The following is a 19,647-nucleotide window of genomic DNA, read 5'->3' on the forward strand; positions in this document are numbered from 1 at the left end:
TAATGCTAAAGAGTTGTGAGCTAAAGTGTTATCATTACCTAACAGCATCTAGCAAGTGCCTTCCAGTTCTCATCCCAAAAAATATAAACATTTCCTCTGCAATTTAATCTAGTGTAAACAAAATGAAAAACATTGTGAGTTGAATAATCAAATGTTATGAAAAAAAGTAATAAATCTTTGGTTATACAGACGGCGGCAGGGATGGCGTATTTTTTTAGGCCAAAACCTAGAAATGAGTTAGCATTAAGCACTTCTGGTTCCATTGTTATGGAGTTGAATAAAAAAAATTAAAAAAATTATGGGTTTTTGGTTAAAGGTAGGGAAGGCAAATTTCAGATAGTAGTATGGTAGCATGCTATGCTAATCACAGCCTGTCTCTGTGACGCTCACAAAGCATTGCTGTTTATTTGAGTGGCCCAATAATAATAACAGTAAGAGTGTTCGACTTTGGCTGGATTTAACCGACCGGCCAGACTTGCAGTGTTGAAAACGGAGCCATCAAGTCAGAGCCAAGTATTTGTCAAATACATCCACGTTTCAGATGTTTTCATGTAGCAACTTGAACACTTTTCATTCAGAACTTTCAATACACCACGTGCATTTATAAGAATAAAGTTCAAAATAAGCCTATTTACTATTTAAATCCTGATAAAGTGGGATCTATATATTATGATAAACATGTCACAATATAACATTAATATTACATGAAAAGAGTTTTACAGCCGCTCTGGAGAAGATGTGCAGAATGAATCTGCTCTCGAATAGCTCTTGCATTTGTAACATTGACGTGGAGTCGATCGATCAGTCTACGCAGCGCAACATGAAGTCGAACACACCTACCGACTCAACCAATGCCATAAGTTTGAGGGCGGGACTTCCTATTCATTAAAACAATAAAACAAATTTACCAGATGTGGCCAGGATCTGGGCCGACACTATGTTGCTGTCTGGGGTTTTTGGGAAATCTGTTTGGAAACTTGTTTGGTAATAAAAATGTTCAATTCTAGTGGTGCAGAAATGGTAACAGCGTTAAGTAAAGTAACTTAGGTAAAAAGTACTGTATGTTTTTGTACTATCCCATCATAATCATGACAATAAAAAAAATTATGAATTATATTGAACAAGCTAAAACTCCCAAAAGTTTCACAGGTGTCTCTGCAATGTGCTACAGATGAACTGAACTGACAACGGTTGAAGAGACCATCTAGAAAGCTAGTAGACATTTTACATCAGGGTTAGGCAAGCGTGAGATAGCATGTAACCATAAAATGTAAAGACACAAGAAAAAAAAGAGAACCAGGTGCTCCAATCCTAACGTAATCCAGTTCTGGCAGGAGTCGGTGGTGTTATCTCCAACAGAACAATCAGAGCCATTTGAGCAAAGTGTTCCCATTCATTTACGAAGAGAAAAGCTCCCTCATTCCAACTGTCCACTGAAAGCAGTTATACAATGAAAAAGAGAATGAGAAAGCAATGATGGAGAAGACGGAAAAATTGTAGAGAATGAAACAGATGAAGACAGAGATTGATGGAGTGTGAATTTGGATAGAGACAGAAAGAGAGAAGAGCAGACATGTAGAAACCTTAAAGTAGAGAAAAGAAAAACGGGTGAACTTTCGGAGTCGGCGCAAGTCCTCCAGGATATTATCCATCACCTCTCGGTTCCATGCACAAACACAGTAGAAGTAAACTAAACAGAGCGGTGGCTAGAGTTTAACATCACGCTGACTCCATCAAAACAAAGAGCACAATTTAAATCAAACAAAGTCTAATGGCTTTGAAAGTGATGGACTACAGGCGCAGCTTCTTGACCGAGGCACCTGATGGTTTAGCGGTTCTGCTTTTCAGCACGACCTAAACACAAAGCGATAATCCAAGCAAACAGTCTAGAGATAAAATCTGCATACATACAGTACCTGAACACACTGGCGTTTTGTTCTGGACAGAGGAACCGCTGACTGGCTTGCCATCTGTGGTCACGCACCAGCAGTATCCAGTGAGGGTGTGACACTGGACCTGGAGGAGATACAGACGGAGAGAGGTGAGAGGAAATTCCAGTAACTGCTCTTGTATCTCCTGGACGACCCGCACGAAACGTCCCGGCGCTTGCGCCGGGGGAATACAATTATTCAGAGTGAAAAACGACTCTCATAAACGATGAGGCATTAAAAGCTTAGGCGGACTGGATGAGCGCTGTTTAACAAAGCAAAGGCGCAGGTGAAATAGAGGCTGCGAGTCTATAAATGCGATTTAATGTACACTTTCCATTCAGATTCCCAAAGCAGCCGTGCTGATGAGAAACACAGGGAAGTGCAGATTTTTGGAATCCTATCAAGGCTGGAGAAGATGTTAGAAGGCTAATTTGTCCACTAGATAGGTTTAGGCTTCAGGATTCGTTGATGTCAGAAGCAACATATTAAGTGCAGCGGCCCGGGACTCTGTCGGACCTGGGCAAATGTTCCGTCGTCATTGCATTCTGGGATAAAAATGGATTCCTGTGGCCTCTTGGCTTGTTCCAGAGCCTGAATCCTCTCAGTCCGACATTTCGTCTGGCCTGCTTCTGTAATACAGAAACAAATATGCCTAATTACACACTTCATGTACACTTACAGCTAAACTTACATAAAGCTAGTGCCACAATGGGTTTGATTCTGCAGGGATTTTATAAAAAACTAAATGTTGCTTTGGAAAATATTATCTAGGAAATTAACAAATTTAATAATGTATAAGGCTGAGTAATAAGGGGGGAAATTCACATAAGACACATAAACACTCCCACACTTTCCCCCTACTTTTTGACCAGTATACTCCCATGATTTTTCCAGTTGTTTATGATTACTGGATAGGGATTAAAAATAAATAAATAAATTTCACTGACAAACAGCAATTATATTTTAGAACTAAGTAATATAAATTTCCATGCCATTTCCATGATCTTTAAAGGTATTACTCAAAGGTATTACTCATTTTCTGGTTTTCCAGGCCTGGAAATCACCATTTCAAATTGCTTGATGTTTCCATGACCATGGAAATCCTAAAAACAATTAACAGGCGCATTTTTGAAGGTACGATTATCAGGAAAGAGCCTTTAAAAAATGTTTTTGGGGGGAAATTTCAATCACAAAGAGCAATTCTATTTTAGTCCTGGGCAACTACAAAAATATATATTCACGATAAAAAAAATCAATGCCATTTACATAACCTTTTAAGATATTAATTGTTCATGAGTTTTCCTGGCTTAAAAACCACAATTTAAAAATAGCTGGATATTTCCATGACCATGGAAATCCTGAGAACAATTAACAGGCGGATTTCTGAAGATAGGATTATTGGAAAAGCCATCTCATTAAACAACCATCTAAAGAAATCTCATCACTTGTGGTAAGAAATGCATCATGAAGATTCTTAATCTTGAAACGTCATCTAAACAAGGAAAATATGAGGTTTTGAAATGGCAAAGCTGAGTGTCGTGTTCCAACATGTAGGCACTTTGTATGAATACAGAGAGTATTTAGTCATCCTAGTCAAATAAACAACACTTACAAGTTGGACCTCAGTTCTGGACTGCATCCAAGAAATGAGGAGGCTAAAAACCATGCCATCCTTGCGTGAAGATATGAACCCGGACAGATGGAAGTTCAGCAAGCACACAAAGACAAACTGCAAATCTGCCCTACGCATGCCTGAGAGCAGATGCTCTTAAATCATCCATGATGCAAAAATGAGAAACACCTGTTGTATCTGTGAAGTCTGTGACCGATCGACTGGAAGAGACAGGTGGGCTGCATTCAGCTCCAGATAACACAAGAGTTGAATTATATTGATATATACAGAACAACCAAACCTCAAAACATCAGTTGTTAATCTGACCTTCTTAGTTTTTACAACATGCAGAACATGATTTCACCAAGTGCAACATGTTCCTGGATCAACATCTTTGTTGATCCTGGAATAACATTCCAATCAACCAATCAGATTTGAGGGACAAGTTTACAGTTTATGTCAAGTTTAGGCTTATAGAGTCCGGTGCTTTTACATCAGTGTTATTCACCTATCAATTCCCTCTGATTCAAGGGGTAGGGATATGGTTAGAATTAAATGTTGATCCAGGAACATATGTAAAAAAAACATTTCTATGGGACAAAATATGCGATATTTTTTGGTAAATGGCTGTCTTTGTTCGTCTCGGGCCCTATAAACCTACCTTTCCATTTGTTTTTATTTTCAATTTCCTATTTCAGTTTGCTAAAGATGTTTGTTGTTTGCAAGGTATATGAACTTTACACTGAGTAAATAACGGTACTTTAACCAAAGTTTCTATTTAGCAGTACACAATTTGAAACATCTAAAGAGAGTTTGTTAATAGACACCAATTAGTGTTTTCCTAAAAAAACACCTTTAACTGACAGTTTAACACGGTCCAGTCTAAGAAACTTATGATGCAGGCTGACCGTGACTTAAAGACAGTCAATCTGCCTTTCAGTATGTGAACACGGCCTGCAAAAACTTACATGCATACCAGTGGGCATACGCGTTCCCTTGGTAGTTTGCTCTAATGCTCCAGGGACTGTATATTCTCTCTGACACGCACACAGATGTGTTCATTTGAGATCAGCCACCTTTTTGGTGCCAACACTTGAAACTAAGACAAAACTGCAACCCAATTTGAAAAAAAATGGTGAGGAATGTGAGGCCAAAGCTGCCACAGAAGTTTTAAATGTATTTAGCTTAAAGTAGGTAAAAACACTGCAAGCTTCGAAACTTTTACGAATCTTTTGTTTCGAACCAGTGGTTTGGGGTGTGTATCAAACTGCCAAAGTCACCTGATTTCAGTAAATGAGGCTTCTTACATCATAACTGTTTAGAAATTTCCAAAATTCAATGGTTCACCACCGGGGGGGCGATGATCTCTGTAACCCATGAACCCATGAATCATGCGAATTCACTGAGATCGCTGCCCAGCTGCGAACCATTGAACAAGCGTCTATGGGTTGATCTCTGATCAGTTTTATACATTTGTAGACGTTTGAATTAGTCATTAGCATAATTAAAAGGAATAATAGTAGTTAATACTCTCTTATTGGCCTGTTTAGCGTAGTCATCCATAAAAAAAATAAATAAAAATAAATACCCTGAAACTTGATAAAAGAACATAAAGAACAAAAGAGCATTATTTTTTTCAGGTCAATATCATATTCATAATATGCTAAGGAAAGCAATATCTTTGTCTTAGTATCATTTCAAATGTTATGGGGATTTCACATGACAACGCTTGTCAATTCGGTTGCGTCATACAAGGTGTTAAGTAAAACTAATATCCATGTATACAGCCTTGTTTCAGACCCTTTCAACACAAAGGTCTTGGCTACTGATTTACCCATAAAGACAGTCTCATGTCGCCAACTAACCTGCACTGAAGTCAAAATCACCAACACTAACACAGAACATTTCTAAATACAACATACTATTATTAAATACAACTATTATTTCTATAAAATAATATTTATTGAACAATAATATTTAATAAACAACAATCGACATTATAAAAGTCGCTAAGCAATTCAGTCAAAAGTACAAAGGCTCTGATGAATTAAAGTTATATAAAAATATAAAGATCTGAAACTTTGCTCTCAGACAAAACTATTTGCTCTGGAACAAATAATAGATTAATGAGACCAAAGATTGCTCAGTAGACATACCCAAAACAAATTATATCTCATGTTTAACCACTATAGAGACATTAGAGCCAGTGGTAAATTACAGAAGAACTGGCCGAGGTAAGGCTGTTCTCGGCGGGTACATGAGCATTGAACGGCCGCTGATGGCCTGGAGCTCACATCTCTGAAAACATCGAAGAAAAGTTTAAGATAGGTGCTATCTTTATTAATAAACCACATATGTGAAGTTTAATGAACTTCTACAGTTTAGTCTAAAAACGTATAACTACATTTCGTGACACAACAACAGTACTATTTGAACAATTATAGTGGGATTGCTCTTCCAACATGACACTCGCTGTGAGAAATGCTGCAAACGGAGTGATACAAACGATGAAACTGTTCATAGGTTTTCATCTCATTGCTCATACCTTTCATAGCTGTCAGCTCTTTGACCTCTGAAACCTGTGTGGGCGCAGGAAAAGGTTGATCAATCCTCGCCCAGTTTTTACCTGAAATTTCAATATTAACAAGAAAAAACACATTCACATATTTATTACTTAACACAAATACTCAAGGAACAGTTTAGCTTACTGTCATGTATGTTTAGTTTTGTTCAGGCTTCATGTTTTTGAATTTGGTCTTTTATTTTGCTATGTGCTTTTGTTTTGAAGTTCTTGTTCCTAGTTCCTGTTGCCTTGTTCATTGTTTCCTGTCTGTCATTTTCCTGTTTCCTTTATTACTAGTTTTCAGCACTGCGTTCGAATATGCCTACTTCTCCAAATAATATACCAAAAGAGTAGTATAAAACATAAAACTGGAGTCAGCAATTTTTGAAGGACACTTTACTATCCCATGAGGCCACAGGAAAAGAGTCATGAATAGGTGTGTTCGACATCGGCTGCGGCTGGATGTAACCGATCGGCGAGAGTAGCCGCGTGCAGGCGGGGAGGAGCTGCAAACGGAGACGTGAAGTCGGACACTTTCTGGTTCCCGTAGTGACCGCTCACGTGGTGTTTGCATACTTTACCACAGCTGCAGTGAAATAAATGCAATATTTGCCAAATAATACACAGATGTTTCATTTCATGAGACATGTTCATTCAATACTTTATGTACTGCTTCATACAGCGTCTGTTTGAACAAGAATAAAGTTCAACATAAGCAACTATCAATGAAGTGGAGTCTACGTTTTTTAAGCAGTTTTAATTTGATAAACATGACACAATATAACATGACAACGACATGAAAAGAGTGTTCACTGTTATAATAAACTGATTTGAGAGCATTAGAGGAACTAAAGGTGTTCGAATAAACACGAAACACACGTGATCGTTGTCATGCGGTGAATCCGGCCAATCGTGGAACAGCTGTGTCGTCATCAGCCCTCCTGCAGCCCAGTGCAGCCGCTCTTGAGAAGCTGCGCTGGCTGAGTTCTCCGGCTACTCTCGAAACGCTCTCGCGGTACTTTGATGCCATACGTCACAGTCACGTGGCGTCAGCGCTGTATCAAGTCGGACAAAATTTCTAACCGGCATGCACTGCTTCAAGTCAGCCGCCGATCGTTCTGCGCAGAGCTGCATGAAGTCGAACAAGCCCAATGTCAGATAAGCATCACAATTGATGCCTTGGGTCACATGACAATACCAACATGGCAGATGTATACGTCCAGTTTAAATTCATAGTACTAAACACATTCATACTATAGAGATTTTTTGGAAGAAATCATTTAATCATATGGTACAGGTACCTACTCAGCAACTTCGGACGAAGCGCAGGGTTTTCTTGTTTTAGGATTAGCTTTCTTTCGAGACCTTAGTCAGTGTAGCGCCATATTACATTTTTGACAGGAATGAAAAAAAAAAAGGCTGTGGGGGACAAAATTACAGCGTGTTCAATTGATTGTACTGTTGTTTAACAACATATTGTTCAGCTAATAAAGCATCTTTCCAAAAACTTTCAGTAGACAAAAACATCATAAAACAGATGTGAAAGTTGTTAGTTGGGAAAATGACATGTGATTTAGGACCTTTATACAGCACATGCCATTGTAAAGACTGTAAAAGTCTATCACAGCCTCGTTTTCATCCACATACAATTCAGTATGGTGTCTACCCTGACTAAGGTCTATAGCCCTCGTCTAGATTCGTCTTTATATACTGTATTACTCTGCATTTGGTGAGGTTTTTTACCAAAGTTTTTATGTTTAATAATATTAAATTGCACTTGAGTTCATAACCTTGATTAGCCTTGAGTGGACATGTTATACTTATTAGGGTTCAGTAATCTAGTGGTACAGAATATTAAATCCTACATTACGCATGAGCACCACTGCTTAATTTCTCAAAATGCATATGACAATAAAGCTTGTTTTCAGATAATATAGCTAAGTTTGCTTTCCTTACCCCATTTGCTCTATTTTTTTCTGCTTTTAAACCTCACTAAAGTTTTTCGTAAGATTTAAGCTGATATTGTCAGGGAATGTGTGTGTTAAATGAAGTGCACGACAGGAATAGTTTTTAATGATCAAATCCAAACATCTCCTATGTTTGGATTTGACCAACCACGTAAAACATAGACGAGAATGGATACGAGACATCTAATGGGACGACAGGTGAACTAAATGACTAATCAAACAACATGAGAAAACTAGGTCACAGGGGAAAACACAATATACACGTAACAGTACGCCCCCTCCTGAAAAGGCACGTTCTCGCGTTGTACAGAACAGTCCAACTGAGGAGGGATGGCGGATGCTTTGGAGGAGGATAAAGGAAGGGGTGAAACAAAACAGAGTCCAAGAGCCCAGGGCAGGAGCAGCCAGATGTTGGTCCAGAGACCAACTATGATGAGACCCCAGGGTGGAGTTGAAGGCGGAAGAAGCCATGGTGGAGACTTGACAGGAACCATCCTGGGAACAGCCGATGGAGACACCAGTGGAGACAGAGACCCAGGTGGAGCTGACATGCTGAAGAGCCCACAAGACACTGCTGGAACTGGAGACAGAGGTGGAGCCGGAGCGACAGGAAACCTGAAGACTGAGGTGGAGCCGGTGAAACTGAGGATGAAGGCATAGTTGGGGGAAAGGTGGAGCCAGACGGAATCAAAGGTGCAGGCAGGATGACGTCTGACCAAGGCAGAGCCTGTGGGACGAGGGAGCCCGGTGGAGTCGTAAGGCACAAGGTTTCCGTTGGGGCCGAGGGAGGGAGGAGCCAGGGCGGAGACGATGCATCGACAGGCTGCTGTGGAGTGTTGGGTTCAGCGGCTGGAGACGGAGCCAGGGGATCCTCTGTTTTAGGCGGAGCTAGTGGCCTGAAGAACCAAAGTGGATCCACACACTTCAGAGCAGGAGATGAAGAGGGGCTGAAGGGTACCAGAGGAGGTGGACGAGAACAGACGAGAACGGACAGAAAATGAGGGAGAACACAAGGTATAAATACACAGAGACTAACCAGATAACTAATGAGACGACAGGTTAACTAAATGACTAATCAGACAACATGGGAAAAATAGGCTGAGGAACAGGCAGTTAGAGGAAGCGGGAGGCTGGGAGGGATCACAGGAGATACAGGGCTAGACAGAACCGGACAGAACCAGCAGGGAAACGGGCAGTTCAGGGCTGGACGTAACCAGCGGGGAAAGCAGGAACAGGGGAATTACCTCTTACATATCCAATGGTCCAAAAAATGTTCCAGAAACTATAGCGATCCCATCCACCGCAGTGAGGTTGTGGGCGGGGCTTTCCTCCTAGCTCTCAAACTCCATTAACACTCCTTCAGTAGCACATGATGCAGTGGGCTCATGCACCTGGTCAGACACACCTTGTTGTTCAGGCTCGGGGTGACGACTCCTTCCGTCCTCTCTTCAGGTTCGGTCTTGTCAGTCGCAGCAGGCTGAAGTCCAATGTCTGTAGTGGGCTCTCATTTCTCCATTGTGCCGATTGTCGGTGATGAATGGCTGGTCTCTGGATGTGGAGTGGGGCTGGTGTCGTCCTCAGCCGGGCCGAAGGTGAACGGGGAGTTGTTGTTCACCAGCACCCACTCCACGGATGCAACGAAGTCTTCCCTTGGATCGTCCTCGAATGCATGCCTTGGACAGCTCGCTCAGGCTGGTGTGATAAAATACACAGAGCAAACAGTCCAGGTAGTGTGTCTGACACACAAGCTGGATAAAGTCCAGAGTGTGTTCTTCCAGCGGATGTTCTCCCTGCTCCAGGCAGAGCAGTTGGACAGCAGGCAGATCCAAAGTGAAAAAAACGGAAAGGGGAATACCCCCCAAAAAATTAACCTGTATTGGTCCGTTCTTCTGTCAGGTAACGTGTGTGTTGAATGAAGCGCACAACAGGAATAGTCCAAGTTAATAGTATTTAATGATCAAATCCAGAGGTGGACAGTAAAAAAAAAGTACATTTACTTGAGTACCGTACTTAAGTACACTTTTTGAGTATCTGCACTTTACTTGAGTATAATTTTTTTCTGGAAACTTTTTACTTTAACTTAACTACATCTGAAAGACAAATATCGTACTTTTACTCCACTACATTTCTGTCTAGGTCCTCGAGTAGAAAGTAGTAACGTCAGTCAGGGAATGATTTTGGTTGCATTTTGGTTGGAAATGAAAGTAAGGTTGACGTTAGAACACGACTGATGTTGGTTTCTGACGTCAACACGATTTTCATTTTCAACCACAATACAACGTCTGTCCAACGTTGGATATTAACGTCAATCTGATATTGGATTCTGACATCAATCTGATTTTCATTTTCAATGTTGGGTTTGCTCTTCTAAATGCGAATGTTGTCATTGTTTTGGAGCACACAAGCTTATAGATAACAGTAAGGCTAACATATTCTTACTAAAATCCAAATAACTTTTAATAGGGCACTATTTGAGGGAACAGCCATTTGGGTGTCCGAAACCATTGAGTGATTGAGTGACTTATTCAATCTCACATTCAGTCCCACTACTGGAACTGTGTTCTAGAAATAAATGTGATATTGATATAAGGGTAGGCATGCATAGATTCAGAGGCATAAGGTACTGTAAGTATTACACACAACAATGCAACAATAATGCAGCAATGCTCTTGACATTTACTTTTTACTTTTGAGACTTAAGTACTTTTAAAAACAAGTACTTCTGTACTTTTACTCAAGTAAAAATCAGTCTTTACAACTTTTACTTGTAACAGAGTAATATTTGACCAGTAGTATCTGTACTTTCACTCAAGTAAGGAAGTTGTGTACTTTGTCCACCTCTGATCAAATCCAAACACAGGAGAACACAACCATGTAAAACATAGACGAGAATGGACAAAGACTTAGGGAGAACACAAGGTATTAATACACAGGGACTAATGAGACGACAGGTGAACTAAATGACTAATCAGACAACATAGGAAAACTAGGTCACAGGGGAAAACAAAATATACACGCAACAGATCTATTCTGAAAACAAGTCAGAAAACATTTTATGCAATTTTAAAGTAAATTTGTCTTGCTTTAAAGATATTTAAATATTCGGATGCTGTGCAGTACACCATAACTATGTTAACAGACGTTTTGGTAACACTTTATTTTGATGGTCCCTCTTGAATATTCTGTTGACTATAAGTAACTTTTCAACTACATGCCACCTAGCTCTCATTAGAGTATTAGTAGACAGTCTGCTTAATATCTGCCAACTCTTTATTGTGATGATAAACATTCCAAAAATATTCTAATGACTATAAGTAACTTTGCAAGTACATGTCAACTTATTCTAACCCTAACCCTACCAGTCTACTAACACTTTACTAACACTCTAATGAGAGTTAGTAGACATGTATGAGCAATGTTACTTACTGTATAGTCAACAGAATGTGTTAAAGGGAGCATCAAAATAAAGTGAAACCGACACAAAACAATCCTCACATGCAATTCAAGATGCCTCAATGGTTTTCAGAAATGATCACACAAAAGTTTCTGATGTCCACTGACCTTTGCATCGGCCCCTGTGGGCGAGGGTGAGAGTGCGGTCCTTGCATTTCGCCCTCTCCAGGTCACAGTTGGTATCATAACTGCGTCCGTCTGACCCACACACAGGCTTGCCGTGACCCCTGGAGCACGCAGGGGAACATGGGCTCTCTCTTTCCCCTATAAGCCACTGCACACACATGTACATATATAAAGAGCAGTGAGGGCATGACAATATAATAATCCATGGAGCACTTGACAGAATACCCTGACTAGACTTTAATGATTGTGCAATAAATTAAACAGAGCTGCTGAGCTTTAAAACAGTTCAATGAGTTTCACAGGTTTTAGTAGAAGGATCATTTGGTGCAATTGCCATGAATCATGAATCTTAAAATAGCTCAGCTGAAATATCACATAGCCTTATAAAGATTTCTGTTGTGACTTATCATAACCAAGACCTACCTACCTACCTACCTATCTATCTATCTATCTATCTATCTATCTATCTATCTATCTATCTATCTATCTATCTATCTATCTATCTATCTAATTTTGAAATTCTGATATATCAAATTCAGTTTTCTCACATGCCCTTTGTTGCCTCCATAGACTGATTTTTTGCTTTAAGTCAACACGACACTCTATTCAAGTTCTACTCTACTCACTCTACATCCAAAATGTGATGTATTCACAACTGGGACGGACTTCATTTTATTCTTTATAACTTATTGATTAGGTGAACATTTTAAAATAGTATTCCATACCAGAATGGAGGTATTTTTTTTATATCCCTGGAATAATGGACACTCATGAATCATGAACAATAAGACCAGGAATGTGCGTTATGAAGTAAACAGGTTCATTTCTGATGTCATACTGACTTTATTAAAATAAATGTTGATAAAAAAACATTTAGTAATTTTAAATTTTACTTAATTTACGTAATTTTACTTAAAAAAGTTATTTTCTTCTTCTCACTCACATTGGAAAAAACATCTTAATCCCTCTAAACCAGTGTCCTAACTTATTTCCCTTAGCTACATTTATAATTTAACAGGCCACCTCAAATATATATATATATCATTCTTGAATTTCCACAATTTCATATTCCCCCAATCATTGAGAGGGCCAGAAGAGTCTGAACAGTTTAGAGGTAGAGAGAAAGAAAAGCCAGCTTAACTCAGTGTAGATATATGCTGGCCTCCCTACAGTAATACAAGACAAATTTGCTATAGATTGTGCACCATCATGCAGTGACAGTGGTCTCACAGCACATCAGGTACACAAACTGGAGAACTTCTACTGGAAAAAGGGTAGCTTTTGCCAGAAACACAGGGCACATTTTCCATTTTAACCAGACCCATCTGACTAAACAGAGCTGACCGTTTCTGATCACACACACACACATACAGTACACCGCAAACAACAAAAGGTTGCTTAGGACTGAATCTCTTGAGTTGAGCAATTAAGCAAATAGAGCCAAATGATGTCACTAATATAGACATGGAGTGAATCCGTCTGAGTGCGCTATGACAGACAGACCAGACATTTATCTATTTATTTTTCAGCTGAGAGTATGCCATTACTAAATCTGGCTCCTTTTCCATGCACTGTACTAAATGGTGCTTATATATCAGTTTCATGTATGTCCATATCACACTGTATATTTTTTTAATTCTCACTTGGGTAAATAATCCAGAATAGCCACATTAAAAATAAATGCCTAAGCAAATCTTTAGTGTTTTTTAAGACAGGCCAAAATATTCCTAGAGAAAGCTGCCCGGTCTAAGTAGCACTATAAATGCTGCATCCAAAGCAAGCTGCTTTAGAGGAGATTTACAACTCAATACATGTCCAGATGGTGATTTTGTCTATTTGTCCATTTTCTGTGAAGGAAACTAAGAAAAAGAAAGCAACAGGCAAAGGCAAACAGTAGTAGTCTCCCTAAGAAAACTTTGATTACCATATTCATCTTGACCACATGCATATTTCAGTGATGTCTGGTTACATTATGACAAGGCGTAACATAATACCTCCTAGTTGTACGACCTACAGTGCACTTCTTTATAGTCTAAGATACTGTCATCATTTCTCACACTCATGTTGTTACAAAACGGCATGATTTTCTTTTGTCTGTGAAACCAAAAAACAAGATATTTTACAGAATTCCCAGTCATTTGAACTCTAAAAACGACATGAAAACCACTAAAAAGGTAGTGGTAGATCTTGTTAAAAAGTTATAGTTTAACATTAATATTAATATTTAATTGATATTTAATATTTTTGTTGTGCTTTAAATAAGTACACTTATTTTAATGTTCTGACTAACAAACTAAAGCTCATGTAAAGTACATGATCATAATTTTAACTGTAGTGTGAAATATTACATTTTAAAGATATTTACATATCGTACGATAAGTTAAGGTAAGTTAAGATATTACATATTACATTAATATATCTTTAAATGTACTAAATTGCAGCTTCATTACAAATGTGTAATTATTACAAATATGTTTAAAGACATGACATTCAACATAAATTTGAATTCTAAGAAATTTTCATTTTATTGCAATTAACATGCAATTAAGTGTCCAAAAGCGTTATTCTCACACATATTAGTGTGTATCACACATATTAGTATCACAACACAAGTTAACAACATACACAACTGACATGGAACAGAGGACACATTTATGCATCACCTCGTATTGAAAGCATACTGATATATGACTAAGTTCGTGAAAATGTGTTTATTTGTAAAATATGAGCCTAAGTATAACAGACTGTTTAAGTGTATAACTGGAAGTGAAATGAATCACACACATTCGGTCAGTTAGTGTGGGCAGGAGTTTAGTTAAGCACAGAACTCAGAGGAGCACAGAAGCCTACACAACATAAACATCTGCCATTCTCACATTTTACAATAACGTCCCCAGAAAGTATAGATTTTGGGATACTTAATGTTGGGTTAGTTCACCCAAAAATGAAAATTCTGTCATTAATTACTCACCCTCAAATCGTTTTTCAAACCCGTAAGACTTTTGTTCATCTTCGGAACACAAATGAAGATTTTTTTAATGAAAAAAGAGCTTTCTCTGAGAGCTTTCTGTAAAGACATCATTAAAGTAATCCTTGTGACTCCAGTGGTTTAACCACCACAATTTTATGAAGTGATGCGAGTGCTTTGTTTGTGCAAAAAACACAATTTACCACTTTATTAAAACCGGAGGAACATGGATTACTTTAATGATGTCTTTACCACCTTTCTGGGGCTTGAAAGTGGAGGGACAGAAAGCTCTCAGATCAAAAAGATGGGTTTTATAGGTTTTAAAATGACATTAGGGTGTCATTTATGACATAAATGATGACAGAATTTTCATTTTTGGGTGAACTAACCATTTAAGTCACACATTTCAACACAGATAACAAAATATCAAAACGAATGGCATCAACAAACAACTGATACTAAAACTTCTGTCACAACTAACGTTCACCAAACATGTGACCAAACAAGTTCCACTAATACCCGACAACCAAAATACCTAAACAGTTTTGTCTGTTGTACCATTTATAACCTAACATACATATATTGCTTATATCTCTTTAGTAAATTCCTTGTTTTTGCAACTAATGCAATGATATTCATAAATTTATAATTGTATTTAGTTGTGGCGCAGGTGCCTAAATACCTTTTGGGGCCACTGTACATAATTCATTATTGCATTGCAAAGGTTTCTCAATCAGTACACATCTTTCCTATTGAGTGAAATATTGGTTCAGTAGTCAGCAATCCATAAATCCTACTCTGAAACTACTAAAATCATATGTAAATCGTTAAAAACAATCCCCTTGTTGATTAAACAATTTGTCAAGCACATTTTTCTAATTAAAAGTGATATCCAAAAATGTTCTTGTTTTTCAGTTTGGGGTTTATGACTAATGTTTCTTCTTAGAACTCTATTTTGAGAACAAGGATACTCTTAACTTTTGCCTGGACTCCTCACAATAAAGTGGAGATTTCTGGACGAGCTGGAGACACCAGAGAAATCTCATTGCACAGATGGATTTTTATTCTTGGCAGGCATTCTCTCTCTCTCTATGTGTGTGTGTGTGTGTGTGTGTGTGTGTGTGTGTGTGTGTGTGTGTGTGTGTGTGTGTGTGTGTGTGTGTGTGTGTGTGTGTGTGTGTGTGTGTGTGTGTGCCAGAGCTACTCTCTATAATGTGTGAAGCACTCATTACCTTTAGGAAGAATAACAACTAAAATGATGAACAAAAGCCGACTTCTGATTGGCTGCTACAAAATTAGCGGGCCTAGCCATATGTAGCTCGCATCTCACAAAAAGGTACAGAAAATAAGGGGGAATTATGTTTCAAATTAGAACTCAATTTCAAACAATATTTTGCATATTTTCAACTTATAAGGTTGTTACACTTAAATATGTCATGACCAATGTTTATGTAATAATAAAAAAAATAAAATAAAAAAACGTAAAAAAACAACAACCAAAGCTATTCACTTTTAGTGCATACATGCAAATAAGCAGAGTGTTAGAAACTGGTTATGCAATCTTCAGATCCCCTCCTAAAACAGCTTTGCCTTATTCAGTAACGACTGTCAGATTTCATGCGAAGGAGATCTGCAATCATAATCCCTCTTCTCTGATCACTAATTAAATCCAGGCTAACTGTAAATCTGCTTCCTCAACTTCCTACTTTGTCACTCTAATGATACAACTTGGCTAAGGAACAGTCATTCTTCTGGCGAATCTCACTGACTGTCTGATCACCCACAAAAAAAAAAAAAAAAAAAAAAAACCCTGAAGGAAGGAAGGATTGTGATATAAAATGTTAGATGACTAGTAATGTTCTTCTATTAAATTCAGATAAGACTGAGGCAAATCCCCTTTGACAGCAATTTTTGACAGCAACTTTTCTTTCGAAAATCATATTACAATTAGTCCAAAATGCAGCTGCTAGAGTTCTTACCAGGTCAAGAAAATATGATCATATAACACCAATTTTGTTATCTTCTACACTGGTTAGCTATTAAGTTTCGTATCGATTACAAAGTATTGCTACTGACCTATAAGGCCCTAAATGGTTTAGTTCCTGTGTATTTTACCAAGATCACAAAACTTAGTTAACCAAGTTATCACCAGGATATCTAAGTCCACTAAAGCAGGGAGAGCGTTTTCGCATTTGGGTCCTAAACTCTGGAATAGCCTTCCTGATAATGTTCGGGGCTCAGACTCACTCTCCCAGTTTAAATCTTGGTCTCTTTAGCCAAGCGTTCACATAATGTATCTCATAACCTTTTACTCCAGTTAAATCAGATCAAACGCACGTGATTATCTTTGCTTGAAATGTTATGAACAGCAGCTACGTTAAGTATTTTCCATTTGCTTTTCTGTTCATTCTCGGGATGCCCATCCCGAAGTAACCAGAGAGTACTTTGCCTCTTACAAAGACTTCAGATGCCAGATGATATTGTAATCATGAAGTTCACACTTGTAATAATTACTTCAAAGAGCTCATTGTATCTGCCTAACACATAACTTGGACACAGTCACCTCTGATAACACATCACTCTAAATTGTAATGTAGACACATGCATTTTCTGTAAAGCTGCTTTGAAACGACATGTATTGTGAAAAGCTCTATACAAATAAATGTGAATTGAATTGTATTTGAAGAAAAAAATCAAGCGTGGCATTAGTTCTGGCAGGTCACATCAGTCAAGCTCACATACCAAGCCCAATGTTCTCTCACCATTCCTGATTTCTAACACACACTTACAGCGTTCAGCCTTGCAGCTTTCCGAGCAGAAACGAAAGCTGCTGCTCTCCGTGTGTTTTTCCATCGTCTCCGGTCGCGTTCACATGTAAATAGCTTATTTAGTCCATTAAATCAAAAGATCTTAAAAAAACACATACATTTACTCGCCCATAGACATTCCCCTAGAAATCAGGACAGAAGTGGAGACGGATTAAAGAGACGGATTAAAGAGACGGATTAAAACACCAAGTGTAAACGGGAATGAGTCTCGCTCGTCTACGTGTGATTCGATCGACCAAAACGCATCTTAATACCAGATGTAAACATGCAGGGCCACTATCAATTAACAAACTATACATTGAGTGAGTTCCACTCTCTAGGGTCTGTCTGGGTTCATTAAAATGGACAGTATGGTTCTTGGACCAACAAGGATGGATCTGGTTCTTGGTTAATCCCAGTTTATGATTTGGGGTGTCTAGTCTTGGTGTGAGTTAGGGGTTCTGGTTTTGTTCTGGGTCTTGTATGGTCTGGTCTGAACTCTATTGCTAACCATACAACACATCAATGAAGTCATTATGGGAAACTGATTGATTGACCACTGCTGAAACCACACAGAAAGAATGAATTAGCATTAGCCATAAATCCCTCTTTGTTTTCACATTTTTATCATTCATTGGGGGAAAAAAATTATACTTTTGGTTTGTAAACCGTCGACATCCCTTGGGATTCACAAATTTCTTCAAAATGCCACAATCACACACAACAATCACACAAAGAAAAGATACCGCTTCAGCGTGCCAATATGGCGAATTTGTGACATGCTTTTCAGTTGATGAAGCCTGCTATGTCATGACTAATGGCTGTCCGCTGAATTTAAAGAGACACTACTTTTATCGGTCTGTAATTGAAGCCTCTGGGAGGCTGGTAATCTCTGGTATTTTCTCAAAGAAAGCCGTATCATTAAATGCTGATAGCCACTGCTATCTCTCCACAGCAAAATGCCATAGCACTGACCCAGAACACATTCTCTCTGTCAGAAAACCTTCCTTATCCAAATCCCAGCTGTCGCTCACTGTATATCAAGCACACAGCGCTGCTTTAGGCCCACACAGGGAGAACAGCCTTTTGTCCCCTGACTCTGTCTCCCAACTTGTTCTCTATCCCTCACACACACATTTCCTCTCTCTTTACTCGACTATCTAGTTCTGTCTTGCTCACACTATCTCTCTCTCTCTCTCTCTCTCTGTCTGCTCCAGTCCTTGTCCAACTCTGCTGTCTGCCTAGTGTAATTGAGTCTGGAAACATGATGCACACACACACACACACACTAGGGGTTGAACTCAAAGGTTGTGCAAGAAATAATCATTAGTCAACACTTTGACGTACTTGGTTGTGTATAATTTTTTGGGCTCTTTTGTATCGCTTGGTATTTTTAATGTGACTGACTTCACAAGAACTTCTGTAGAAAGATCTAGTGTTTTGGATTTTTGGTTACGCTTTATTTTAACGTGATTCAATGAATTCTGAATAATTTACTGCCATTCTGTGGATATTAAGTAATCATGAAATCAAGACTTTTTTTAAGTAATGCAATCTAATTACAATAATGTATTTTTGAATCTGATTACGTAATTCAGATTACATATAATTAGTTGTTACCTAGCATTGCTTGCAATGCATAATTTACTGTTACTTACTACTATAGTAAGTGCCTGCTAATATGTCACCTTAAAATACAGTGCTACCACCTTTTTTGCTTTTTACTCTGCCCTCACATTGTGAAAAAGAAATAGACATTGAGGTCTTGACGTCTGACCTCCCCATTTATTAAATAATACCACATGAATTATTCCACTGGACTACACTTGGAATCTTTCATTTTGCATGCTAAATTCTCATGTATCCATTCCCATCTATTTTTGCATTTTCTTAACTTTTAATTCACAATTCATCCTTCAATATCTTTGCCAAGATATAAAATAATTTCAACCATCGTAAGGAACAACTTCACAATATAGTAATTCTGCCTGAAATCAGAGATGTTCCGGCGATTTTCACTGAAGAAAAAAAAAAACTTTATGCAAATCTCTCAATTACTATTGAACATTCAGGCATGTGCCTGAGCATCAGACTCTTCAGAATTTTTACCTGCAACAACCCATTATACGTATTTTGACTATTACTTTTTGAGAATTCACTTAGAACAATTCTGACCAATATTTAAATCTCTTAATTGCCTTAAATGCTCAGACATGTGCC

At 38.4% G+C, this 19,647-nt stretch overlaps 1 protein-coding gene across 7 annotated transcripts in view; it reads right to left on the reverse strand.

Annotated features, from left to right (window-relative positions):
* The window catches only part of LOC309491529 (SPARC-related modular calcium-binding protein 1-like), a 60,056-nt gene that overhangs the window by 35,107 nt on the left and 5,302 nt on the right, over window positions 1–19,647 (reverse strand). For all 7 annotated transcript variants that reach the window (XM_082190590.1, XM_082190589.1, XM_082190588.1 and 4 more), the window contains exons 2-5: window positions 11,635–11,800; window positions 6,089–6,169; window positions 2,448–2,560; window positions 1,917–2,016 (exon numbers count right to left, since the gene is read on the reverse strand). In XM_082190590.1, coding sequence (XP_082046716.1) covers window positions 1,917–2,016; window positions 2,448–2,560; window positions 6,089–6,169; window positions 11,635–11,800 — 460 coding nt within the window. The remainder of the gene's footprint in view (window positions 1–1,916; window positions 2,017–2,447; window positions 2,561–6,088; window positions 6,170–11,634; window positions 11,801–19,647) is intronic.

Source organism: Leuciscus leuciscus (genome assembly GCF_965113295.1).
Source record: "Leuciscus leuciscus genome assembly, contig: HAP1_SCAFFOLD_326, whole genome shotgun sequence".
NCBI lineage: Eukaryota > Metazoa > Chordata > Actinopteri > Cypriniformes > Leuciscidae > Leuciscus > Leuciscus leuciscus.